The 27,103-nt window shown below is 40.7% G+C and overlaps 2 protein-coding genes across 2 annotated transcripts in view; both read right to left on the reverse strand.

Moving 5' to 3' along the window:
* Window positions 1-348: 348 nt before the first annotated feature.
* LOC117517151 (adhesion G-protein coupled receptor G2-like) lies at window positions 349-25,459 on the reverse strand. The gene is made up of 10 exons (XM_034178067.1): window positions 25,299-25,459; window positions 25,107-25,210; window positions 15,098-15,219; window positions 11,866-12,134; window positions 11,570-11,684; window positions 7,839-7,917; window positions 7,349-7,550; window positions 6,753-6,854; window positions 1,925-2,089; window positions 349-762 (listed from the first exon to the last, which is right to left on the reverse strand). The coding sequence occupies exons 1-10, from the start codon at window positions 25,366-25,368 to the stop codon at window positions 656-658; spliced, it is 1,335 nt and encodes a 444-aa protein (XP_034033958.1). The 5' UTR covers window positions 25,369-25,459; the 3' UTR covers window positions 349-655.
* The window catches only part of LOC117517922, a 29,136-nt gene continuing 27,459 nt past the window's right edge, over window positions 25,427-27,103 (reverse strand). The window contains exon 12 of the mRNA XM_034179055.1: window positions 25,427-25,579. Coding sequence (XP_034034946.1) covers window positions 25,427-25,579 — 153 coding nt within the window. The remainder of the gene's footprint in view (window positions 25,580-27,103) is intronic.

A 27,103-nucleotide genomic window follows, 5' to 3' on the forward strand; every position in this document is an offset into this window, starting at 1 on the left:
TGGTCTGAAGCTTTATGTGTGGAGGCTGCATGTTCTCCCTGTGTTCACATGGGTTCCCTCCGGGTGCTCAGGCTCTCTTCTGGGTCCAAAGACATGCAGGTTCGGTGAACTGGAGACTTTAAATTGCCTGTAGGTGTGATCGAGTCTCTTTATATGTGGCCCTGTGAAACACTGGCATCTTGTCCAGGGTGTACCTCACCTCTCGCCCTATGACTGCTGGGATTGCAGTAAGCAGGTATAAAAAATGAATGAACATAGAGGTTGTCAGTGAATTTGGTAATGGTTTTGCTTTAAATAACTTTAGAAGCAATTATTTGGGTAAAACTGAAATGTTATTTATAGAAGTATCACAGAATTGACTTGTTTTCATTTTGTACTTTTTTAATTTTTTTTTTTTTTTACCATGGGGTATCCTGGTTCATTGTCGCCATTGCTCCATTTGCTAGTTGCTTGGCAACCAACTCCTTGGAACTGATGCAAGCGTTGGGATCATCATAATTACAGGCTCTCTCACAATATTTAGCTGGAATAAAAATGCTTCATAAAATCATCTTATGAAACGACAGTAATTGTCTATCAGCTCTGCACTACACAAATATGATTTGGTTTATTGTATGCATTTTTCAAGTGCACATGAGACATGCAGCCAGATGTTTTATCTGTCTCCATATTGGCCAAATGAGCGATCACTCGAGCCAGGTGCAAGGTTCCTCTCAGAGCTTCTCTGAGCTCGAGGCAGAGCTATGGCATTCATAAAGAGACCTGAAAGATAAGAGTAAAATTCACAGCTGAGAAAAAAGGACATTTGAAATGCAATTCAATACAGATGGAAATAATGTATCGTGAGCTTTAACATAATGAACTGATTCAGTGTCAGTGCTGCCATTATTCTGTGCAAGGATGAGAATGTTAGCGTAGCAACATATTAAAGATCTTTCAAATGTTGCTACAAGAACCAAATTTGGCAACGACAACAACAACAACAAAAAATACTCCTGAGACATTACAATGAAAATGCACATCCCACTCAGATTTTCAAAATGGGTGCCATTTTTCAAGATGGCTGTCATACTTGGTGTGGAAATTCCTTCCCCAGTGTTGTTGATCCAAGCATGAAATCACATTTTTGATCATGCAGAATCCATATTCCAGGGTTCAATTCCCTGTCACACAGTGTGTCTCTTCCTTTGATGATACACTTCATCCCCCCCCCAGATGCCCAGAGTCACACAGGCCACTCCAGCCAAATTGGCCTGCACGGCTATGCCTCTGGCAAACAGTGCTTTCTCTGCTCCCCCCCCCCCCCCCCCCCCGACTTGTTCTTAAGAGCCCCCCTCTGCTACCCAGGGCACTGTGTCAAGTCACTGTTTGTTTTTAAGCTAAGTGCCATCGCTGCTAGTGTGAGCGCACCTGGTAGTCGCGGCATGCAATAGCACAAAACATATAGTACCAAAATTGCATGGTAAATGGAAGACAGTGGCAAATAGTATGAATAATCCATGTTACGTGACATACAAACCACCAATCAAATGACAAGGATCTATTTAGGCGTTATATGACAGTGTTTAATAGCTGTATCTAACCAATTCCTCAAAATAGCCATACCAAATATCCCTTGCACATACTAAGCACTGAACCAGAATTGTGACCTTTTCACTGAATTTTCTGAAAATAAAATCACTTTGTCCTTGGGTGACTCACTGATTACGATTTTGTTGACACACTGATGACTACACATTGCATATACAGTACATTGAATATACCCACGCTATCATGCGTGGGTATATTTAAGTAATTATTTAGTGTTATTTCTAAAGGTACAAACAATGAAACAGAGAATCTTGATTTTAAAAAGGACATATTTGAATGGATTTCATTGGAGGTTTGTGTTGTGTAGTTAAATACTGAATTTATTTTATCTCACCAAGATCAGGTCTTCTACAGGATGATTCTCTCTGACTGGAGTCAGAGGAGCCTGATGTGCTCGCTGTGGAGCTGGACTTCACTGAGCGGACTGATGGTATGGTTACCTTTGGCACATTTGATCGGGCTTTGGCCAAAATTGCAAGAGATCCCGAGTTGCTCCAGTCTGGATGACAGGTAACAAAAAAAGATTAAATTACTGCAATACAAGTAACAGCTTTATAAAATAAGAAACCATGAGATAAATCAATATTTTGTTTTATTTTGCCTTTGTACACTGATTTGAAATGAAGCAAGATGCTCTTGTTAGTACAGACTTTCAGCTTTAATTCAAGAGGTTTAACAAGGGTTTTGTATTAATCACTTCAGAACTGCAGTCATCTTTATGCACTTGCTTTACATTTCAGATGTAAGTGAAGATCCATACTTAAGTTACATGTTGCTTGTGGTATTTTAACTCCTTTGTGATGTACAGAAACAAAATTATGTTAAACTAGAGCATCTCACTCGTAGTGTGCATACCTCTGCCAACAGTAGTTTCTAATTCCACAAATTTTTACCTTGGAAAAAATTTTCAAGGTCAAAGTCCTGTTAGAAGTGACTTTTCAATAGTTAAATTAGATGTGATCAAATGTCAGGAGGAGTATGTACAGTAGTGTTCAGAATAATAGTAGCGCTATGTGACTAAAAAGATTAATCCAGGTTTTGAGTATATTTCTTATTGTTACATGGGAAACAAGGTACCAGTAGATTCTCACAAATCCAACAAGACCAAGCATTCATGATATGCACACACTTAAGGCTATGAAATTGGGCTATTAGTAAAAAAAAAAAAAAGTAGAAAAGGGGTGTTCACAATAATAGTAGCATCTGCTGTTGATGCTACAAACTCAAAACTATTATGTTCAAACTGCTGTTTTAGCAATCCTGTGAATCACTAAACTAGTATTTAGTTGTATAACCACAGTTTTCATGATTTCTTCACATCTGTGAGGGTATTAATTTTGTTGGTTTGGAACCAAGATTTTGCTCATTTACTAGTGTGCTTGGGGTCATTGTCTTGTTGAAACACCCATTTCAAGGGCATGTCCTCTTCAGCATAAGGCAACATGACTCTTCAAGTATTTTGACATATCCAAACTGATCCATGATACCTGGTATGCGATATATAGGCCCAACACCATGGTAGGAAGAAACATGCCCATATCATGATGCTTGCACCACCATGCTTCACTGTCTTCACTGTGAACTGTGGCTTGAATTCAGAGTTTGGGGCTCGTCTCACAAACTGTCTGCGGCCCTTGGACCCAAAAAGAACAATTTTACTCTCATCAGTCCACAAAATATTGATGCATTTCTCTTTAGGCCAGTTGATGTGTTCTTTGACAAATTGTAACCTCTTCTGCACGTCTTTTAGTTAACAGAGGGACTTTGCGGGGGATTCTTGCAAATAAATTAGCTTCACACAGGCGTCTTCTAACTGTCACAGCACTTACAGGTAACTCCAGACTGTCTTTGATCATCCTGGAGCTGATAAATGGGTGAGCCTTTGCCATTCTGGTTATTATTCTATCCATTTTGATGGTTGTTTTCCGTTTTCTTCCACGTCTCTGGTTTTTTTTGTGTCCATTTTAAAGCACTGGAGATCATTGTAGATGAACAGTAAATTGCACCTGCGTATATGTTTTCCCCTCTCCAATCAACTTTTTAATCAAACTACGCTGTTCTTCTGAACAATGTCTTGAACGTCCCATTTTCCTCAGGCTTTCAAAGAGAAAAGCATGTTCAACAGGTGCTGGCTTCATCCTTAAATAGGGGACACCTGATTCACACCTGTTTGTTCCACAAACTTGACAAACTCATTGACTGAATGCCACACTACTATTATTGTGAACACCCCCTTTTCTACTTTTTTTTACTAATAGCCCAATTTGATAGCCTTAAGAGTGTGTATATCATGAATGCTTGGTCTTGTTGGATTTGTGAGAATCTACTGAATCTACTGGTACCTTGTTTCCCATGTAACAATAAGAAATATACTCAAAACCTGGATTAATCTTTTTAGTCACATAGCACTACTATTATTCTGAACACTACTGTACATTAAGCAAGAATGGGAAAGAATTCCACCTACGTGTCCTCAGTTCCCAAATGCTTACTGAGTGTTGTTAGAAGGAAAGGTGACGTAACACAGTGGTAAACATACCACTGTCCCAGCTTTTTTGAAATGTGTTGCAGGCATCCATTTCAAAATGAGCAAATATTTGCACAAAAACAATAACATTTATCAGTTTGAACATTAAATATCTTGTCTTTGTGGTGTATTCAATTGAATATAGGTTGAAGAGGATTTGCAAATCATTGTATTCTGTTTTTATTTAGATTTTACAATGTTCCAACTTCATTGGAATTGGGGTTGTAATACTCGTATATGCATCAAAAGGCATTCTCTCTTGTCAGTTGATAATGAATACCATCCTACACATGCTCCCGAATTTGCAAGAAATATATTTTTTGACAGGGTTATGAATTTTTGAAAATTCTTTCAATGTTGAAGGATAGAGATTTTTCCGATTTTACAAGATTTCTCCTCTCTTTGACCTATTATCTTGAAATTGAATCAGTTCTTGCCTATCAAGATATAAATCCTCTGTAAAATTTCATCATGATATATGAAAAATTGTGGGCCCCAGGCTCTTCACAAACAGACAAACAAACAGGGGCAAAAGCATAACCGCTGCCCAACTTCATAAAGGTAAAATGAAAAAAACTGTAGTAACATGATGACTTGGCATGAATATGCAGCAATGCCCAGAATTACCTTTAAAATGGTGGAAGATTGTAGGATAACAGCAAGAGGATTAGTAAAAGTTTTACACAGATTAATGCGGTTGTGGTGGCATGATGTTCCATCACAACTTACTGTCCCCAGGATATGGGTTGACATTCTGCCTCAGAAACCAAAAGCGGAAGTAAATAACACTTCATGACTTTGCAAAAAACTCAGGCATTTGCAGTTAGTAGTAAAAATAGAAACAAAACAATTAAAACCCACAACCCCTGGCAAAAATTATGGAATCACCGGCCTCGGATGAAGTTCATTCAGTTGTTTAATTTTGTAGAAAAAAAGCAGATCACAGACATGACACAAAACTAAAGTCATTTCAAATGGCAACTTTCTGGCTTTAAGAAACACTATAAGAAATCAAGAAAAAAAGATTGTGACAGTCAGTAACGGTTACTTTTTTAGACCAAGCAGAGGAAAAAAATATGGAATCACTCAATTCTGAGGAATAAATTATGGAATCACCCTGTAAATTTTCATCCCCCAAACTAACACCTGCATCAAATCAGATCTGCTCGTTGACATTGACCCTATGCCATGACATTGACCCTATGTGTCTTTTTGCAAGGAATGTTTTCACAGTTTTTGCTCTATGGCAAGATGCATTATCATCTTGAAAAATGATTTCATCATCCCCAAACATCCTTTCAGTTGTCCAAAATATCAACGTAAACTTGTGCATTTATTGATGATGTAATGACAGCCATCTCCCCAGTACCTTTACCTGACATGCAGCCCCATATCATCAATGACTGTGGAAATTTACATGTTCTCTTCAGGCAGTCATCTTTATAAATCTCATTGGAACGGCACCAAACAAAAGTTCCAGCATCATCACCTTGCCCAATGCAGATTCGAGATTCATCACTGAATATGACTTTCATCCAGTCATCCACAGTCCACGATTGCTTTTCCTTAGCCCCTTGTAACCTTTTTTTTTTTCTGTTTAGGTGTTAATAATGGCTTTTGTTTAGCTTTTCTGTATGTAAATCCCATTTCCTTTAGGCGGTTTCTTACAGTTCGGTCACAGACGTTGACTCCAGTTTCCTCCCATTCGTTCCTCATTTGTTTTGTTGTGCATTTTTCGATTTTTGAGACATATTGCTTTAAGTTTTCTGTCTTGACGCTTTGATGTCTTCCTTGGTCTAGCAGTATGTTTGCCTTTAACAACCTTCCCATGTTGTTTGTATTTGGTCCAGAGTTTAAACACAGCTGACTGTGAACAACCAACATCTTTTGCAACATTGCGTGATGATTTACCCTCTTTTAAAAGTTTGATAATCCTCTCCTTTGTTTCAATTGACATCTCTCCTGTTGGAGCCATGATTCATGTCAGTCCACTTGGTGCAACAGCTCTCCAAGGTGTGATCACTCCTTTTTAGATGCAGACTAACGAGCAGATCTGATATGATGCAGCTGTTAGTTTTGGGGATGAAAATTTACAGGGTGATTCCATGATTTTTCCCTCAGAATTGAGTGATTCCATATTTTTTTCCTCTGCTTGGTCTAAAAAAGTAACCGTTACTGACTGCCACAATCTTTTTTTCTTGATTTCTTATAGTGTTTCTTAAAGCCAGAAAGTTGCCATTTGAAATGACTTTAGTTTTGTGTCATGTCTGTGATCTGCTTTTTTTCTACAAAATTAAACAACTGAATGAACATCCTCCAAGGCCGGTGATTCCATAATTTTTGCCAGGGGTTGTATAACATGAACATCATTGACTGTGGTGCAGTTCGACGAGCATGTTGACTCCCAGCCAATGGGTCAGTGGATCAATCCTAGACTGCTGCTGTATTTCATAACACCAAATACTTAAAGAAGTTATGAGGACGGTATGCTTATTAAAGTTCTTTTACCACTAATTAAGTTTATTGCACCTAATTTAAAAAAAATTGTGATAAAGGCATTGAGGTCGTCACTTTTTCTCCAGATGTTTGACTTGAACAAACAGCTTACAGGTGACAGTGTATGTCACTAACATACCAGAATATTCTTCAAGTCGAAATCGCCCAATGCATAAGTGAATTCGCCACTGTTTTCTCACATTGTCCTTCATCAGACAGTGAAAGAAGAAGATGAAAAGTCCTACAATATAAAGAAAAGTGCACTGAGGTCAGAGCTGTGGTAGTCTAATGATCTTGGTTGGTGGAGCTTCTACACAAAGACAAGAAAACAAGCAATACACCTTTGCATCAGTTCTTTCCCAGTGTTAAACCAACAGAGACTTTAGTTGCATCACACTGAGATTAAAACGAGAGAAACATAAAAGCCAAGTGAGGAAAAAGCTGTAGTTGCATCAGTCAGAACCTCTTTCTTCTTCCTTTTTAGTGTTCTAGTTATAGATGTGACGGTTGTTAAAGTTGACTGCATGCATTAAAAACAAACGTTGATTTACAAATTATCTAAAGATGGGATACAAATTTAAATCATCATCATTATCGTCATAATAATAACCATCTCAGCTACAGGTAAAAGCATTTTATAAATATATTTCAAAATGTCATTAAAACCTGTTTCATGCTTAAATACATGAAGTCTGAACCAGTGTGGATCACAGTAACTGAGTAGAGAAGAATAACCTTGCAGGGTGTTGAGTCCAGAGAACAAGTAAAGCAGCACCATTCTGGCTGGTGTCCAGGTAAAGAATCCAACGGTCCACGTGAGGCCTAATAAGAGGGTGAGACTGGCAGTTCTTTTTAAGTCGTGCAGTAATCCACTGCGAATCCCAACTGGGCTGTTGACCCGCATGCGGCGAAGTTGTATCAGAACCACCACAAAAACCTATGTGGAATTTCACAATGTTAGAATTGCTTAATTACTGAAATATTGAAATTATTTAAAGATGCATGTTCAAAATAATGTTGATTCAAGATAAATTATGGAGTACATATGTCTTTTTCTACAAATCATGTTGCATTATTAAATGTAAAGGAATACTGTGACATCTGTGAATCCTTTCTAAATAAAGCAAAGGCCTATACTGCAAATTTGGTGAAATGTTAACCTAAAATGCGGTAATAGCTATATTTTATTAAAACCTCCTCTGAAAAAAATAAAACATATTTTTACCACAGTATTAAGCAGAAAGACCAGTGCACCATATGCAACCACAGTCATGTGGAATGTCACATTATCCTGGAGCCAGCAGCTGATGGAACAGGAATATAACAGGAAAGGTTTAATAAAACATGGATATACACAACTGATTGTTTTCTTCAAAAACAGTGCATCCAGAAAGTATTCACAGCTTCACTTTTTCCACATTTATTATGTTACAGCCTTATTCCAAAATGGAGTAAATTCATTGTTTTTCCCCCTCAAAATTCTCCTCACAACACCCCATAATGACGTGATTTTTCTTTTTTAATTTTTGCAAATTTATTTTTAAAAAAAATAATAATAACCTAGGAAATCACTCATACGTAAGTATTCACACCCTTTGCTCAATACTTTGTTGCTGCGCCTTTGGCAGCAATTACAGGCTCAGTCTTCTTGAATATGATGCCACAAGCTTGGTGCACCTATCTTTGTGCAGTTTTGCCCATTCCTCTTTGTAGCAACTCTCAAGCTCCATCAGGTTGGATGGGGAGCATCAGTGCGCAGACATTTTCAGGTCTCTCCAGAAATGTTCAATCAGATTCATGTCTGAGCTTTGGCTGGGCCACTCAAGGACAGTCACAGAGTTGTCCTGAAGCCACTCATTAGACCTTTAGACCATTAGATCTTTTCTGTGTCAATCCTGACTAGTCTCCCAGTTCCTGCTGCTGATCACAGCATGATGCTGCCACCATCATTCTTCACTGTAGGGATGGTGCCTGGTTTCCTCCAAACATGACACCTGGCATTCACGCCAAAGAGTTCAATCTTTGTCTCATCAGACCATAAAATTTTGTTTCTCATGGTCTCAGAGTCCTTCAGGTGTCTTTTGGCAAACTCCAGGTGGGTTGCTATGTGTCTTTTACTAAGGAGTGGCTTCCGTCTGGCCATTCTACTATACAGGCCTGATTGGTGGATTTCTGCAGAAATAGTTGTCCTTCTGGAAGGTTCTCCTCTCTCCACAGAGGAATGCTGGAGTTCTGACAGAGTGACCATCAGGTTCTTGGGCACCTCCCTGACAAATGCCCTTCTCCCCGACTACTCAGTTTAGACAGGTAGTCAGCTCTAGGAAGAGTTCTGGTGGATCAGAACTTCTTCCATTCATGAATGATGGAGGCCACTGTGCTCATTGAAACCTTCAAATCAGCAGAAGTGTTTCTGTACCCTTCCCCCGATTTGTGCCTCCAGACAATCCTGTCTCGGAGGTCTACAGACAGTTCCGTTGACTTCATGCTTGGTTTGTGCTCTGACATTCACTGTCAACTGTGGGACCTTATATGCAGACAGGTGTGTGTCTTTCCAAATCATGTCCAATCAACTGAATTTACCCCAGGTGGAATCCAATTAAGCTGTAGAAATATCTCAGGGGTGATTAGTGGAAACAGGATGCACCTGAGCTCAATTTTGAGCTTTATGGCAAAGGCTCTGAATACTTACGTACATGTGATAAGGAATAAGACTGTAACATAACACAATGTGGAAAAAATGAAGTGCTGTAAATACTTTCCGCATGTACATGCGATTTCTTAATTTTTTAATTTTCAATAAATTTGCAAAACCTAAAACAAAAATAAATAAATAAAATAAATTCACATTGTCATTATGGGGAATTGTTTGTAGAATTTTGATGAAAAAGACTTTCCTCAAAATTCAGCCTTTGAAATAAGACTGTAACATAACAAAATGTGGAAAAAGTGAAGTGCTGTGAATACTTTACGGATGCACCGTACATACATCCAATATCCAGTCTAAATGGTGATGTCTTCTTCAGCTGGAAATAATTATTTTCATTATCCATTAATCTGTTGGCTGCTTTCTTTATTAGTCAGTAAGTTGTTTGATCCATAAATTGACAGAAAATGATGGACAATGACAATCATTGTTTCCCAAAGCCTAGGATGGTGCCCTCAAATGTCATGAATAGTTGTGAAATGGTGATTAATTTAATACTCAATAATCACTGCAGCACTAATATTTTCTCAATTCTTTTGCGGCTCTGTTAAAACAGGATTGCCAATTGGCTGATTTCACAGGAAGAAGTCAGATGTTGATGGTCCTCATTCTTTAATGTGGTTAATTGTGCCATATGAAGAAAGCCACTTCTTAAATGGCCCTTGTGTCACATATGGGGACGTACAGTAGTGTTCAGAATAATAGTAGTGCTATGTGAAACAAGGTACCAGTAGATTCAGTAGATTCTCACAAATCCAACAAGACCAAGCATTCATGATATGCACACTCTTAAGGCTATGAAATTGGGCTATTAGTAAAAAAAAAAGTAGAAAAGGGGGTGTTCACAATAATAGTAGTGTGGCATTTAGTCAGTGAGTTCGTCAATTTTGTGGAACAAATAGGTGTGAATCAGGTGTCCCCTATTTAAGGATGAAGCCAGCACCTGTTGATGAACATGCTTTTCCCTTTGAAAGCCTGAGGAAAATGGAACGTTCGAGACATTGTTCAGAAGAACAGCATAGTTTGATTAAAAAGTTGACTGGAGAAGGGAAAACTTATACGCAGGTGCAAAAAATTATAGGCTGTTCATCTACAATGATCTCCAATGCTTTAAAATGGACAAAAAAACCAGAGACGCATGGAAGAAAATGGAAAACAATCATCAAAATGGATAGAAGAATAACCAGAATGGCAAAGTCTCACCCACTGATCAGCTCCAGGATGATCAAAGACAGTCTGGAGTTACCTGTAATTGCTGTGACAATTAGAAGACGCCTGAGTGACGCTAATTTATTTGCAAGAATCCCCCGCAAAGTCCCTCTGTTAAATAAAAGACATGTGCAGAAGAGGTTACAATTTGCCAAAGAACACATCAACTGGCCTAAAGAGAAATAGAGGAATATTTTGTGGACTGATGAGAGTAAAATTGTTCTTTTTGGGTCCAAGGGCCGCAGACAGTTTGTGAGACGACCCCCAAACTCTGAATTCAAGCCACAGTTCACAGTGAAGACAGTGAAGCATGGTGGTGCAAGCATCATGATATGGGCATGTTTCTCCTACTATGGTGTTGGGCCTATATATCGCATACCAGGTATCATGGATCAGTTTGGATATGTTAAAATACTTGAAGAAGTCATGTTGCCTTATGCTGAAGAGGACATGCCCTTGAAATGGGTGTTTTAACAAGACAATGACCCCAAGCACACTAGTAAATGAGCAAAATCTTGGTTCCAAACCAACAAAATTAATGCCTCACAGATGTGAAGAAATCATGAAAAACTGTGGTTATACAACTAAATACTAGTTTAGTGATTCACAGGATTGCTAAAAAAGCAGTTTGAACATAATAGTTTTGAGTTTGTAGCGTCAACAGCAGATGCTACTATTATTGTGAACACCCTCTTTTCTACTTTTTTTTACTAATAGCCCAATTTCATAGCCTTAAGAGTGTGCATATCATGAATGCTTGGTCTTGTTGGATTTGTGAGAATCTACTGAATCTACTGGTACCTTGTTTCCCATGTAACAATAAGAAATATACTCAAAACCTGGATTAATATTTTTAGTCACATAGCACTACTATTATTCTGAACACTACTGTAAAGGTCTGGCAAAGGCAGCTATCATGAAACCATCTTGATAATTTAAGACAAACATACACTGTCAGCTGGCAGCACTAAAAGCTGCTTGTGACTTGCTCCTAAGAAAAAAATATCATGAGCATTTTTTGTCCTTTGCAGATTAAAACTCACAAATTCTCATCGTTGTCCAGCAGCTTCATGCTCAGTTGGACATTTCCATAGAGATGAGTGCCATAGGCGTCCCGGTTCACAATGAGGACCAGGACACAAATCACCAAAGGAATTCCTGGGTACAGTTGATAGGTTTGACATGACTCAGAGGTGTTTGTTGTGACAGTTTCGTCACCTTTGTTTTTATTGCCCTTATCATGCAAAATGGGCCACTGTAGACACGATTAAAGCAACATAACAGTCCATGTGTCTGAATCAGCATTACGACGCTTGGTGCTGTGTTTGTAGGAGCTCACCCCATCCCAGAAAACAGCACTTGAAGATATAAGAAGGCACGTAGCTGTTGAAGACTTTTATAAGGGCAAAGTACATGTTGACTGCTTCTAATCCCATCCAGGTGAATGAAGCCAAGAGGAAGTAATGCAACACACATGCAACAGCCACACAGAGGCTGTACACACCCCAGGAGGAAAACCAGGAGTTTACCAGGAACACCAAGTTCAAGCCCAACAGGGCCAAGGACAGATTGATGAGGATCTGAGATGGGTAGTCCCGACGAAGCTTCCTGAGGTACAGAGAGGATAGCATGAGGTAGAAAAGTGACACACACACCATAAAATCCAAGAGATTTTCATTGATCAGTCAAATATAGGGTCAGGTCACGTCTGTCAGAATGTCCAAGCAGACTGGTCCATCTCCACCTCCTGAAAGTAACCATTTATCTACATCAGCCACGTGACACTTGGGTGTCTCCTTGACTTTTTCCAGTTACTGGAGTCCTCAGCACTGAGACACCAGTACACTGTATCATCCTCAGGCACAGAAAACATAGTTTCCAGGGACATTCATGCATTTTTTTTTTTCAACAGGACAATGCAAAACTACTTTCTGTACACATTACAAAAGCATAGCTACAGAAGAACAGGGTACAGAAACCAGAATGACCTGTCTACAGTCCTGACATGTCCTCAATAAAGAGGCGCATTTTGAAATGGAAAATGCAACAATGACAGCCACATACTGTGGCACACCTGAAGACGTTTTTGCTTGGAGAAGGTTTTTAAGGTGACTGAAAATTACAGTCATTCACTCACTTCCTACCGCTTATTATTGTTATTTTTGTTGTCATTATTGTCATTATTATTATTATTATTACAGTGCACACAGAAAGTATTAACATTCTCTTTTTCCACATTTTGTTATGTTACAGTCTTATTCCACAACACATTAAATTCATGTTTTCCTGTAAAACTCTTCACAGAATACCCCATAATGACGCTGTGAAAAAAGTTTTTTTTTTTTTTTTTTTTTTTAGATTTTTGCAAATTTATTAAAAATTGGGAAAAAATGAAATAAAAAAAATCACATGTACATAAGTACTCTCAGTCTTTGCCATGAAACTCAAAATTGAGCTCAGGTGCATCCTGTTTCCACTGATCATCCTTGAGATGTTTCTACAGCTTAATTCAAGTTCACTTGGGGTAAATTCAGTTGATTGGACATGATTTGGAAAGACGCACACATGTCTACATATGAGGTCCCACAGTTGACAGTGCATGACAGAGCACAAGCCAAGCATGAAGTCAAAGGAATTGTCTGTAGACCTCTGAGACAGGATTGTCTCGAGGTACAAATCGGGGAAGGGCACAAACATTTCTGCTGCTTTGAAGGTCCCAATGAGCACAGTGGCCTCCATCATCCGTACATGGAAGAAGCGTAGATCCACCAGGACTCTTCCTAGAGCTGGCCGCCCATCTAAACTGAGCAATTGTGGAGAAGGGCCTTAGTCAGGGAGGTGATCAAGGACCCAATGGTCACTCTGTCAGAGCTCCAGCATTCCTCTGTGGAGAGAAGAGAACTTTCCAGATGGACAACCATCTCTGCAACAATCGACCAATTAAGCCTGTATAGTAGAGTGGTCAGACAGAAGCCACTCCGTAGAAAAAGGCTCATGGCAGCCCACCTGGAGTTTGCTAAAAAGCACCTCAAGGACTCTCAGACAGAGACAAAGATTGAACGCTTTGGCGTGAATGCCAGGCGTCATGTTTGGAGTAAACCAGGCACCATCCCTACAGTGAAGCATGGTGGTGGTAGCATCATACTGTGGGGATGTTTTTCAGCAGCAGGAACTGGGAGGCTAGTCAGGTTTGAGGGAAAGATGAATGCAGCAATGTACAGAGACATCCTGGATGAAAACCTGCTCCAGAGCGCTCTTGACCTCAGACTGGGGCAACGGTTCATCTTTCAGCAGGACAATGACCCGAAGTACACAGCCAAGATATCAAAGGAGTGGCTTCAGGACAACTCTGTGAATGTCCTTGAGTGGCCCAGCCAGAGCCCCCCGGAGTTTTTTTTTAAGTGCGGCAAGCTTGTGGCATCATATACAAGAAGACTTGAGGCTGTAATTGCTGCCAAAGGTGCATCAACAAAGTATTGAGCAAAGGGTGTGAATACTTATGTACATGCATTTTCTTAGGCTTTTTTTATTATTATTATTATTATTAATAAATTTGCACAAATTTTAAAATTTTTATGCTGTTATTATGGGGTTCTGTGAGTAGACTTTTGAGGGGAAAAATTAATTTGCTCCATTTTGGAATAAGGTTGTAACATAACAAAATGTGGAAAAAGTGAAGCGCTGTGAATACTTTCCGGATGCACGGCATGGTGGAGCAGGGCCAGAATCTGAATTTTTTGAAGTAACGACTGGCGTTCATCAGGGATGTGCTCTGGTGCACTGGTCAGTGCTTACATGGACTGGGTGTTGGGTAGGGATGTGGAAACCAGCAGCATACAGTCATGGTCAGAGTTACTGAGAGTCCTATATTTTTAGTACAAATTTAAAGGTTTTCTTTACACGAGTCAGGGGATCATGGAGACATTATCATTGTCAAATCATTGTGTGTGTGTGTGTGTGTGTGTGTGTGTGTGTCTTTAACTTCATTCACATCAATCATTGAGAAATACAGACAGTATAGTACTATGTGGTAAACCTGTCTGGAGCAGACAGAAACCTGTGAGAAGCCATTAAGACACTCACGACAACTCTGAAAGCTATTGGGGGGGGATCAACCTTTTAGAGTTACATATGCTTCGAGTTTCAACTTTATCATCTGCAAAGTCACACAGCTGTGTGAGTGCATGTAGAAGTTCACACAAATTCATAGCTGTGATGCAGTGGAAGTCCATATCTGTGCGAATCACGCAGTTGGTCAGTGGGGGGGAGATGGCATGAATCCCCTCTCTCAGCACAGACAGGGCGTAACACACTGCTGTGTCTTTACATTTAAAACAACAGGCACATAAACTGGTCATTACATGGATGCCTGAAAATTGATTATTTTGAGATGTAGCACATCAATGTCTGTAATGCATTTATTTACAAATATCTAATTTTAAGCCCCCTGGTGACCTGTATTAGCTGGCTGAAATGATGCACAATATGACTAACTCCTTTAAAGACATTTGTTGTTGTTGTTGTTGGACAAAGTGAAAAATAATTAAATAACTCAGCCATGGTGGTCTTACTTAAAGGATATGTATGTGAGCACGGTGACCCCCAAGAACAGTGCAGAGAATCCACAGCCAACGTAGGTAATAATGGTCAGGATCTGCTTGTTAAGTGGGTCCAACTCAGTCCTGGAGATATCCTAAACACAGACAATGCATATAGACAATGTAAAGACAGTATTCCGTGCCATGCGACTGCGTTCTTATGAATTTAGCCGACTGTGCAATAGACGATGATGTGATATGAATGCGCATTACACCAGACACCTGTGTGCTGCATTATACTTAGAGAAATGTGCCACACGAACAAAATGTCAAAGCTGGCGCTCCTTCACAATGCAAGTGATAGGTCTTCACACTTCAGACAGTGCAGCCACAACAGTGTGGAGTTCCCACAACAAGCTCCTTCAACAACAGTGGAAGAGGGTCCATCTTACTATGAGCCATCTCATGTTTGGACCTGGGTGCCGCAGTGCTGTGGACAGCCCCTCAGCACTGCCACCAGCCACCATCATCCAAAGCAATACCCTATGGATTGGCTTGGCTGTGGTCCCAAAGGACTTTTTTCCCATCCCCTTCATGGTGCGTGCTACCTTCTAGTGGAAGGCAACTGCAGGATCACTCATATGGAGAGTGGAAACAAGAATCTTCCCGGGGGTGGGGGGGGCTTTTAGCTTTCTGAGGTATTTTTAATGGCGGCTGAAGAGGGATTACCTGCAGTCTGGAGGAGCTACTACAGTTCTCTGATCCAGAGACCATGCACAGATGACACACACATAAAATACATAACTGTATTGCATAATGTGCATTGTGTGGCGTTATTACGGGCAGAGAGCTACACGTATATACACACACACACACACACAAACACATCTGCATCAGAGCAAAACGGGAGCAGCCAAAAGAAAGAAACAAACACGACTTCCATAAAGAATTTGTGTGAGGTTGAGACGCATGTTTTCATTGTCGAAACCCCAAATGAGAGCAGCTGAAAGAAATATCAAAAGCTGCACACCTTGAAAGGACCCAACTTCAAAGGTGTGCACATAAAAGTGTACTCACCCAGAGAGCCCCAAGGAACCAGAAAAAAAAACAAAGCAGAATGTATAACGCTCAAAATCTTATTGCTTGCACGCAACGTACAATTTGTTTTGATGGTTCAGTTAATTTATGTGCATCAGATAAATAAATACTTTTGGTGGCGCATGTGGCCAAGATATTGGAAAATACGAGTTGCTGGCTGATATCCTAACAACAACTAACAACAAACTATTCTGTGCTCACTAAATGTATTTCCATTCAGTATTATTCACATAAACACTCAACAGTAAGGTCTTTCATACAGGATGTTATTTGATGTCTTAGTTTAGCATGCTTGGCAACTTGGCCCTGTACAGACGCTTATCATGTGTGCACAAAGTAATGAAATGCGGGAACTAATCTTCGTGTACACCCAGTGCTGTTTTGAGTGCTCAGTAAAATGTGTCCTTGTGACATTTATTTCAATTCCACTCGAGCTCTGTGTCAACCAGACAACTTGTGCTCTCCTGCTCATTCTCGCTGTTATTCTGCAGGTCTTCTCCAATACGCTCCTAAGCTTAATGCCTTTATGAAACTGCAGTATTGCATCATGTCATTGTGTAGTGTGTGTGTGTGTGTGTGTGTGTGTGTGTGTGTGTGTGTGTGTGTGTGTGTGTGTGTGTGTGTGTGTGTGTGTGTGTGTGTGTGGCCTGCTTAAGACATCACTGCACATAAACCACTGTACAGCCTTTGAGAAGGGGTGATTGACAGTCGCGGCTGGCCCATAGGGGGCACTGGGGCTCTGCCCTACCAGATGTGGAGGGGAAAAATTATAAAATACATTTTTTTAAAAAGTATTATCAGTGGCAGTTTTACTTAATAGTATGTGCCTAGATGTAATCTGAATTATTAAAACAACATTTCCACCAACTGACTCTCATTCAACAGTGCATTTCCACTGACAGAAGCAGAGAACGTATCATTTCTCTTCTTGGGCGCTCACTCATCTGCCCCTAGAAGTGCAGCGAAATGACCAATTGTATATGTTGCTAAGAAAAAATAACAAATATTTGGCCATTCAGCATCACCAATTTTAATGGCTTGGGGGCGAGAGATATTTTCACCCCTGGACCTGGACCCTCACATCAGGGTGAATGTGAGGCATTATTTGTAAAGCGCTTTGAGCGCCTGATGCAGATGGAAAAGCGCTATATAAATGCGGTTCATTTACCATTTTACCATTTTATTTGACCGATTGTGTGTGGTTGCTAAGGAAAAATAATAAATATTTGGCCAGTCAGCATTGCTAAATTTAATGGCTTGGATTTATCAAAGTGCTGCTATTTTTGGCGGAAACAAAAACCCCACCGACATTTGGGTTATATTTATTTTTTTGTCTTCATGTGTTTTGCTGGAGTAAGTTGAAGAACTTTGGTTATGTCCTTGGTGGTTTTCAGCTCCGGATTCGGTCATTGTGAACCCCAGGATCTGTTTGGCTGAAGATAATGGCAGTGCAGTACAGTATGGTGTACTATGTGTGTAATTGGTGTCAAATGGTGAAATGTTCCTTGCTCAAGTGTTGTATTGTGTTTGATACTGTTCCTTTCCAAAGTATAAATGAGGCCTAATATAGCTGTAAATGGTTAACTTTATCTGTGAAACTGCTGTTTTTGAGAAGGACATTAAATGATTATTGTGAAATTGTAGTAATTTTCCGACTGTTTATTTGAATGCCTGTACTGGACAAGGCAGGGAAATCTATTGGCACAGCAGCCCCACCAAGATTTTTTTTCAAGAGCCGCCACTGGTGATTGAAAAATTTTTGGGCTTGACCCAGAAAAAAATAGGGTGTGGTTCTCCATCTTTTGCATTCTGAGAAACCAACATTTCTCTTGAGAATGTGTGAAATTTTGCCTCAATTTGTTTCAATGAAGTGAGTTGGGGTGTGTCAAGTGAGCATCACATAGCCAGAACTTATCAGGCTGGTTGGTCAGGATCAGGAATGGTTGGACACAAATGCAAGGCAAGGCTCAAACAAAGAACTCTGGTTTTTAAAAGGCTGTACTGGGGTGGGTAGCAGAGGACGGTATATGAGTAGGCAGTCGAAAAAAGTACAGTAGTGCAACAATTATCAGGCTTTGACGTGGTCGATCAAACAGGCAGGAGGTCAGGAACACAATGGAGGACTATGAAAAAGCAAGTATCAGAGCAGGAGAGAAGGCACAAGGTACATCAGCCTAATATAACCCCAGGTGATGAGCTGCAGAACAAAGGTGTGGCCAGACCGAGAGAAACGCCCAACACTAAGCGCCAAGAGACAGACAAGAGAGATAGGGAAAGAACAACCCAATCAGGAAAAAAACCAAGAGAACCAACAACAGAAGAACACACACACACAAAAAAAAACAACAAATCAACTAAAACAGAGCACACAAACTAAGACCAAAATCCACATCCTGACAGTACTGTTATCATTTCCCAGGAGAGACTTCATTTGGTTCTGACAAAAGAACTGGGAACGACGAAAATTTCAGCACAGCCAATCAGAAATGCACAAGGTTCCAGATATCCAGGGAGAATCTTTGGTTTTTTGAGGGAAATCCTGATAACGTCATATGACAATTTGTGACTATGGATGCGACTTGGGTCCATCACTTTGAATCAAAGTCCAAGCAACAGCTGAAGGAATAGAAATGAGGATTCTTTCCAACTGAGGAAGCCAAAGCTGCCTCCTCTGCTGGAGAAGTTATGGCCTCTGTCTTCTAGGATGCTGAAGGCATCATAATGGTGGACTGTCTCCAGAATGGACAGACCATCAGTGGGGCCTGTTATGCTTCCCCTTTTTTTTTTTTTTTTTTATATTTTTTTATTAAGTTTTTCATTTTAAAATGAACAACAATAAGGAACAAACAAAGGCACTGTGTAAACACAATAAAAAGTTGAAAACAAATACTGCGGTGGTTCAGTAATGCAGTTAATAAATAAGCACATAATAAAGGAGAAAAAAAATTTTTTTTCAAGCAAAAATTCATTCTGTATCGCAGATCCATCCATCAATAGGTGTGCTGTTATTCAAAAGGAAGTTGTAGAATATTTTCCAAATTTTCCAAAACTTGTCAAGCTTATTTTTGGAAAAATAGCTTATCTTTTCTAAAGTTAAATAAAAAGTCATCCCCTTCAACCATTGTGAAGCTGTACAGGGCGTATCTGATTTCCATGTTGTGGCAATACAACGCTTGGCCTCCAAAAAGCAAGTATTTAGCAAAGACACGGTTTCTTTAGACAGCCCAAAATCAGCGGGATAAATACTCAATAGACACATTTTAGGGTTACAAGGAACATTTTTACCTACAATGTTACTAACTATGCTTAAAACATTACTCCAAAATGACCGAATGATGGGACATTCCTTCATACAGTGAAACAAGGTACCTTTTTGGACTTTACATTTCAAGCATGTGTCCGGTATGTTAGAGTTAAAGTGGTTCAGCTTTACGGGTGTTATGTACCATCTACATATCCATTTGTACTGTAATAGCTTAGAATTTGCATTGATAGACTGGGTCTGAGTGAGCCAACAAGCTTTTGTCCATTCTGCATCCATAATCTCCTGCTGTAAATCCACTGTCCATGCTCTACGAATGTGAACAGATGTTTCTTTGGATTTGTTCACAAAAAGAGTGTACAATAGAGAGACCTGACCCTTGGAATCTAAAAACTTTAAGGTACATTCTTCCAGTGTGGACAAAGAGGGTAATGACAAACTATTTTTTTGTTTAGAAAAAATAAAACTCCTGAGCTGCAAGTATTTAAAAAAGTGTTTTTTTGGAATGTTGTATTTAGATGTGAGCTCCGTAAATTACATAAATGTCCCATTGGCATCATATAAGTCTGCAATTTTGCTGACCCCTTGAACTGACCAACTTTTGAATCCAGAGTCTGCCCTACCTGGAACAAACTCTTCATTACCAAAGATGGGTGAGAATTGAGAACGTTCCGCATGCAATTTCTCTGGTTATCACAAGAACTGGACATCAGCCATTTTCCGGCAGATTTCACTTTTAACAAGAGATTTTGTCATGGAAAGCCACGCGGAGGCTTCGCGCGTCACGATTCGCTGATGAAGCGAGACAAAGGAACACCTCCGTTTCGGAGTGTTAGAGGACAAGTTGGGACATGCCCAGCTCTCCACAATTTCTCTTATACTCACTCGACTGGTAAGCACTGAAAGCCGAGATAGGCTTGTCCCAACTTGTCCTCTAACACTCCGAAACGGAGGTGTTCCTTTGTCTCACTTCATCAGCGAATCGGTCGTGACGCGCGAAGCCTCCGCGCGGCTTTTCATGACAAAGTCTCTTGTTAAAAGTGAAATTTGCCGGAAAATGGCTGATGTTCAGCTCTTGTGATAACCAGAGAAATTGCACACGACGGTCCCAGCTCCACACAGCGATCCGTTTAGAAATGATGTGGTGGTTTCTGCCTCTCAATGGCGGCTCGGAGCGTGGCGCACTGTGCGCCATTGTGGGCCGTCCTTAAAGCTGTAGTAACACTCCTTATTCTCTGTGAAGCCTGTAAAATTTTCACAGAAAGCCAGATAAATTTTTCGAATGGTTTCCAGCTGCCTGTCTCTAACAGTTTCTGAAAAAATTCTGATGGAAAAAAAGCCCAAATCATTCCGCCATTTCCTCGCAATGAAACAACGACGAGAGGGGTAGAGCAGTACTCACTCAAAGCCTGCCCACAGGCGAATGACACAACCGACAGGCATGGAAAAACTCACGCATGCGCACGAAGGTTCAAGCTTGGCTGACATAAAAACATATGAATCAAATCCATATAGTTTTTGAAAAAAATAAAAAGGTACGATACTTTTCTAACAGACCTCGTACACATGTCATACTCTGACACTATCTCTCTTGTACCACTACATATAAATCAGTGAAATCCAAGCTGGGCATTTGAGACATTTCACAAAATAAAGCATGTGGTAACTGGTGCCCTTGTGATGTGTATTTTCTCTTTTTCTGACAGTGCCTTACCAATAATGTGATCTAAATAATCAATTGCGAGTTAATGGGGTTGGTGCGGTGGATATTTTAAATTTTTATAGCTGATATTAAGACCAATTTAAAATGAGTATGTCAATCTGCTTAAATACTCTGGAGAGTACAAATGAACAATAATATTTGATACTCATGAGGAATTATTCATTGGCGGTAATTCATACTTCAAATATTGTGCTTTGACTGCCACCTGCTGGTGAAATACTGTCCATCTGCTTACTTTGCTGTTCCCTCTCTTACAGTTGTGCTCATAAGTTTACATTCATCATTCCATTTTCCAAACCCACTCATTCAGTTTTAGCGTCTGGGGGGGTTGGAGCCTATCCCAGCAGTCATTGGGCGAGAGGCGAGGTACACCCTGGACAAGCCGCCAGTCAATCGCTGGGCCGATCATAAGTTTGCCCACACTGGCAGAATGTGTGCCATTCTTTTAAGAAAACACAAGTGATCAGGCACTAAACATTAATTTTATCTTGGTGGGATTTGATTTAAAACTTAAGACATCACAGAATATCAATCATTAAACAAAACACAGGAATAAAGAAAATAATGAGATTATCCCCATTCAAAAGTTTATACACCCTTCATTCGTAATACTGTGTTTTGTCCCCTTTAGTATCAGTGATGGCTTGCACTCTTTTATGATAGCCGTGTGGATGAGTAACTTCATTTCCTCAGAGGTTAGAACAGCCCATTCTTCTTGACAAAAAGCCTCCAGGTCCCATAAATTCTTGGCTTGTCTTGCACAAACTGCACATTTGAGATCTCTTAAAGTGGCTGAGTGATATTGTGGTCAGGGGACTGTGATGGCCACTACAGAGCCTTTACTTTTTTCTGCTGCAGCCACCGAAGGGCCGACTTGGTTCTTGTTCTTCGGATCATTGCCATGTTGGAAAGTCCAAGTGTGCCCCATACATAGCATTAGGGATGATGAGTGCAAATTATTTTCTGAGAATATACTGCATTTGTATTGTCATCAAGTTTGAATAAATTCCTTGTGACCTTTGCAGCTCACACACCCAAAAACATCAGAGATCCACCTCCATGCTTCACAGTGGGGATGGTACACTTTTTTTCATTGATCTTGTTGACTCCTCTCCAAGCGTAGCATTTATGTTTGTGACCATAATGTTCAGTTTTGGTCTCATCACTCCACATGACTTTGTTCCAGAAGTGCGGAGGCTTGTCTAAGTGCTGTCTGACATATTGTAAGTGTGTTGTTTTGTGGCATTGGTGCAGTAATGCGTTTTTTTGTTGTTTTTTTTGTCTTTGGCAACCCGACTGTTTCAATAAGCAGGCACTTCAAGAAAAATGGGGTGCACAGTCAAACCACTTTCTTGCAGTGAAGCCTGGATTTCAGATGAAGCAGTTTGAGGGTTTTTCTTTGCAATCTGAACAATTTTCCTTGCAGTTGAGGCTGAAATTTTTGTTGGTCTGCCAGACCATGGCTTAGTATCACCAGAACCACTAATTGTCCACTTCTTAATCAGACTTTGAACACTACTGCCCAACATTTTCAAATCTTTGGATATCTTCTTATATCCTTTTCCTGATTTATATAGTTCAACTGGCAGATGTTTTGGCAGTTCTTTTGCATTTCCCATGACTCAGTAGCAAGCAAGGTCAGTGCAGTCCTGAGTGAAATGTGCAGAGGTCTCACAAGCTTTACGAAACTCTATTTGTACACAGGCACCCATTACAATCAAACATGTCACTGGTAGGGATGGGGACATGATCACCTTAAAGGACTGAGTGTCAGTCAAGCTCAAGACTTTAGGATTTAGTCAAGACAAATTCTATGGCAAAAGCGAGACCAAGAAAGACTTTCAAGACTTAACATGACACCTGTTAATATTCAAAAGTGAAAATTCTGTACAGGGGCACTGGCACAGTACCTAACTTCAGGTCAACCTGAACACTGCATGAGCTCAAACATTCCAAAAAAAAGTATCCCAAAGCTGAACATGGTACTCGCTGTTTCACAGCAGTTAATCTTGCGTTGTCTGGCGGTCTGTGACTCATGCAAGAGGTCAGTTTCAGCAGAGTTCAGGTTTGGGGCACAATGTAAACACACACTGTGAAGTATGGACAACAAGACAACATCGGGGCACAACAGTAGCACATCACAGGTGCTACACCTCTTCTAGATAACCCTGTCAATTTTGAGAACGTGTCATCATCATAATCGCTTGTGAACACGCTGAATCGGCGCCATGCACATCCTCACTTTGCCATTGTTTACACGAGCTCTGCTGACCCTGCGGTGCATTCTGGGACGCACAGGGGGATTATGGGAAACGTTAAAGTATCAAATGAAAGTCTCTGATATAGATATTGAACGCTTTTGACAGCTCACATTAGAGTGTTAAAAACTGGTAATATAACAAGAGCTAATATAAATTTTAAAATAATGTGTATACTTATTCTTGTCAGAAAATGAGTCAAGATCATGTAGAATTGCTTTTAATTCTAAGACAAGACAGAATAATTGAAAAGGTGGTCTCAAGACCAAGTGTATTACACCGGAGTATTCGTACAACACTAATCACAGGTGTGGAAACTTGGACAACAGCCAGTTAAAGCTGAGTGTGTTATCTTATCAGGCCAAACATTCAAGAGTAAGTCAACCCTTTAACAAGAGTCATCAAGAGATGACAATTCCCCCCGGTCCCCGTAAATCAGTAGTACACTTATGCTAAATATAAATTAAATTGGTCAACTGGTTCTTGAGATATTGTGCTAACAAGGGTGACAATGACAATATCTTGAATACTGCCATGTTGAATATCTTGAACACTGCCATCATTGAATCCATCCTCTCCTCTTCCATCACCGTGGTAAGATGCTGCCACTGCTGACAGGAGCGGACTACAGCATATCATCCACGCAGCAGAGAAGGTAATCAACTACAATCTGCCATCCCCACAGGACCTGTACACCTTCAGGTACCTGAGGTCACCTGAAAACCTCAAGACACACAAACAGCTTCCTTCCATCTGCAGCTAGACTAATAAATAATGCCAGAGACCCCTATTTACCCCCCCACTTCCACAAAGTACAGATTGGTCATCCCTGCACTGAAAGGTACTGTACATCTGCACACCAATCACATGCTTTTGCAGAGTCCCATTCCACTACATTATATTTATTTATTTTACAGTGAAAATAGCTTTTGCCTATTTGACTCTTGTACTTCTTACGTCCCATTGGGAGGAGGCCCCGGGGAAGACCCAGGACACGCTGGTGGGACTACATCTCTCGGCTGGCTTGGGAATGCCTTGGGGTTCCTCCGGAGGAGCTGAGGGAGGTGTGTGTGGATCGGGAGGTCTGGGCGGCTTTGCTTGAGCTGCTGCCCCCGCGACCCGACTCCGGATAAAGCGGAAGAAAATGGATGGATGGATGAACTTCTTACAGAAGTATTTTTTTCCTTTCCTTTTTATTATTGTTGTTTAGGCACCAACACCACCAGATCAAATTCCTTGTATGTGAGAACTTACTTGGCAATAAGTTCAATTCTGATTCTGATATGTGGCTGTGACCTTGAAATTGACCCCAAGGTCACCATAATCGACTGGTGTCTGTGATCACCCAAGTACACTCTTATGCTGAATATGAATGAAATTGGTTAACTGGTTCTTGAGATATTGCGCTAACAAGTGAAAATGGATGGATGGCCGGAGATGCTGATCGTGACATCACCCTATATTTCATACTGCGGGGGAAAAAAGGGCACACAACTATGTCATAATAAATGGCTTCACCTGACTGCTGTACCTAAATAACAAGGTTTTCTATACGATCAGTCATATTTTCCAAAAATTGGCCAATATTTCATAAATTCTGCCAGGGTATGTAAAATTATGAGCACAACTGTATAACTCTTGCTATTGTTATCATTACTGTAGTGTACATTGGAGGAAGCCATAAGTCAGCGGTATACGTACCAAAAGAACACCAAAGTGTGTGAGATGATTACACAGACATGTTGTGTACTCAGAGGTGCTGTTGTACATTGTGCAGCCGTCACCATCCCATCCTCCGTGGCCATCTGAACAGTAACATGCATGCATTTATTGTGATACATTTAATCCACCTTACATCAAATTAAAAGTACTTAAAATGAAATTAGAACCTACTGTTTTTGTTGAAGTCCCAGTACACACATTCTACATTCTGGGAATGCTTTGACAAAAACCACAGTGTCATTACTGATCAGTTATTACTGAGTAAATGTGCATCTGATTTGTCTACTTCAGTGTGAGTGTTATTTCTGAGTGGCATCTGAGCTCACTGTCTTGGGTATAAGATGGTAGAGTATGACTTTGACTTCTTCGTGCAGATCTTTGATTGGGGAGGTGGCGTTGGACACACTGGCTGACACCACAAAAGTGTTGAGGATCTGACCCTTTTCGTTACTCTGAAAATAATAAAAGACACATCTTTAGCAGGATGAACTTGCTTCAATTAAGTTTGAAGCAGTGAGACGTGTAGAGTCCAACAGATATATGTGCCAATGTGCCAGTGTTACCCACTGAAAAATCAGCCTCAGCATTTATAATATACAGTTGTATGAAAACGTTTGAGCACCCCTGATGATTTCCATGATTTTCCTTTATAAATCATTTGTGGTTTGGATCAGCAATTTCAGTTAAATATATCATATAGCAGACAAACAGTGATATTTGAGAAGTGAAATGAAGTTTATGGGATTTACAGAAAGTGTGCAATAATTATTTAAACAAAATTAGGCAGGTGCATAAATTTGGGCACTCCAACAGAAAAATATATCAATATTTAGTAGATCCTCCTTTTGCAGAAATAGCAGCCTCTAAACGAATCCTGTAGCTTCCAATGAGAGTTTAGATTCTGGTTGAAGGCATTTTGGACCATTCTTTTTTACAAAACATCTCAGGTTTGTTGGTTTCCAAGCATGGACAGCCACCACAGATTTTCAATAATATTTCGGTCTGGGGACTGAGATGGTGACAAAGGGCATTGTCACCGGTTCTGTTCGGTTCTGTTCTTTATTTTTATGGACAGAATTTCTAGGCGCAGCCAGGGTGTAGAGGGGGTCTGGTTTGGGAACCACAGAATCTCGTCTCTGCTGTTTGCGGACGATGTGGTTCTGTTGGCTTCGTCAAATCAGGACCTTCAGCGTGCACTGAGGCGGTTTGCAGCCGAGTGTGAGGTGTCCGGGATGAAAATCAGCACCTCCAAATCCGAGGCCATGGTTCTCGACCAGAAAAAGGTGCTTTGCCCTCTTCAGGTCGGTGGAGTGTCCTTGCCTCAAGTGGAGGAGTTTAAGTATCTCAGGGTCTTGTTCACGAGTGAGGGACGGATGGAGCGTGAGATCGATAGACGGATCAGTGCAGCGTCTGCAGTGATGCGGTCGCTGTATCAGACCGTCGTGGTGAAGAGAGAGCTGAGTAGGGGGGCAAAGCTCTCGATTTACCGATCAATCTACGTTCTGATCCTCACCTATGGTCATGAGATTTGGCTCATGACCGAAAGAACGAGATCGCGGGTACAAGCGGCCAAGATGAGTTTCCTCCGCAGGGTGGCTGGGCGCTCCCTTAGAGATAGGGTGAGGAGCTTGGAGTCGAGCCACTATTCCTACACGTCGAAAGGAGTCAGTTGAGGTGGCTCTGGCATCTTTTCCGGATGCCCCCTGGACGCCTCGCTGGAGAGGTGTTCCAGGCATGTCCCATTGGGAGGAGGCCCCGGGGAAGACCCAGGACACGCTGGAGGGATTACATCTCTCGGCTGGCTTGGGAACGCCTTGGGGTTCCCCTGGGGGAGGTGTGTGTGGATCGGGAGGTCTGGGCAGCTTTGCTTGAGCTGCTGCCCCCGCGACCCGACTCCAGATAAAGCGGAAGAAAATGGATGGATGGACTGAGATGGCCATTCCAGAATGTTGTACTTGTTCCTCTGCATGAATGCC

This window comes from Thalassophryne amazonica, chromosome 9 (assembly GCF_902500255.1).
Source record: "Thalassophryne amazonica chromosome 9, fThaAma1.1, whole genome shotgun sequence".
NCBI classification, from domain to species: Eukaryota; Metazoa; Chordata; class Actinopteri; order Batrachoidiformes; family Batrachoididae; genus Thalassophryne; species Thalassophryne amazonica.

Bases quoted from the DNA above. Each gene is read 5' to 3' on its own strand.
- LOC117517151 (XM_034178067.1), bottom strand. From the start codon at position 25,368: ATGACACTGTGGTTTTTGTCAAAGCATTCCCAGAATGTAGAATGTGTG. The intron at 15,220-25,106 runs GTACGTATACCG...GTCTGTGTTTAG, and splicing joins CACACTTTGGTGTTCTTTTG to GATATCTCCAGGACTGAGTT. The intron at 7,551-7,838 runs GTAAAAATATGT...AATTCCACATAG, and splicing joins TCTTTCTGCTTAATACTGTG to GTTTTTGTGGTGGTTCTGAT.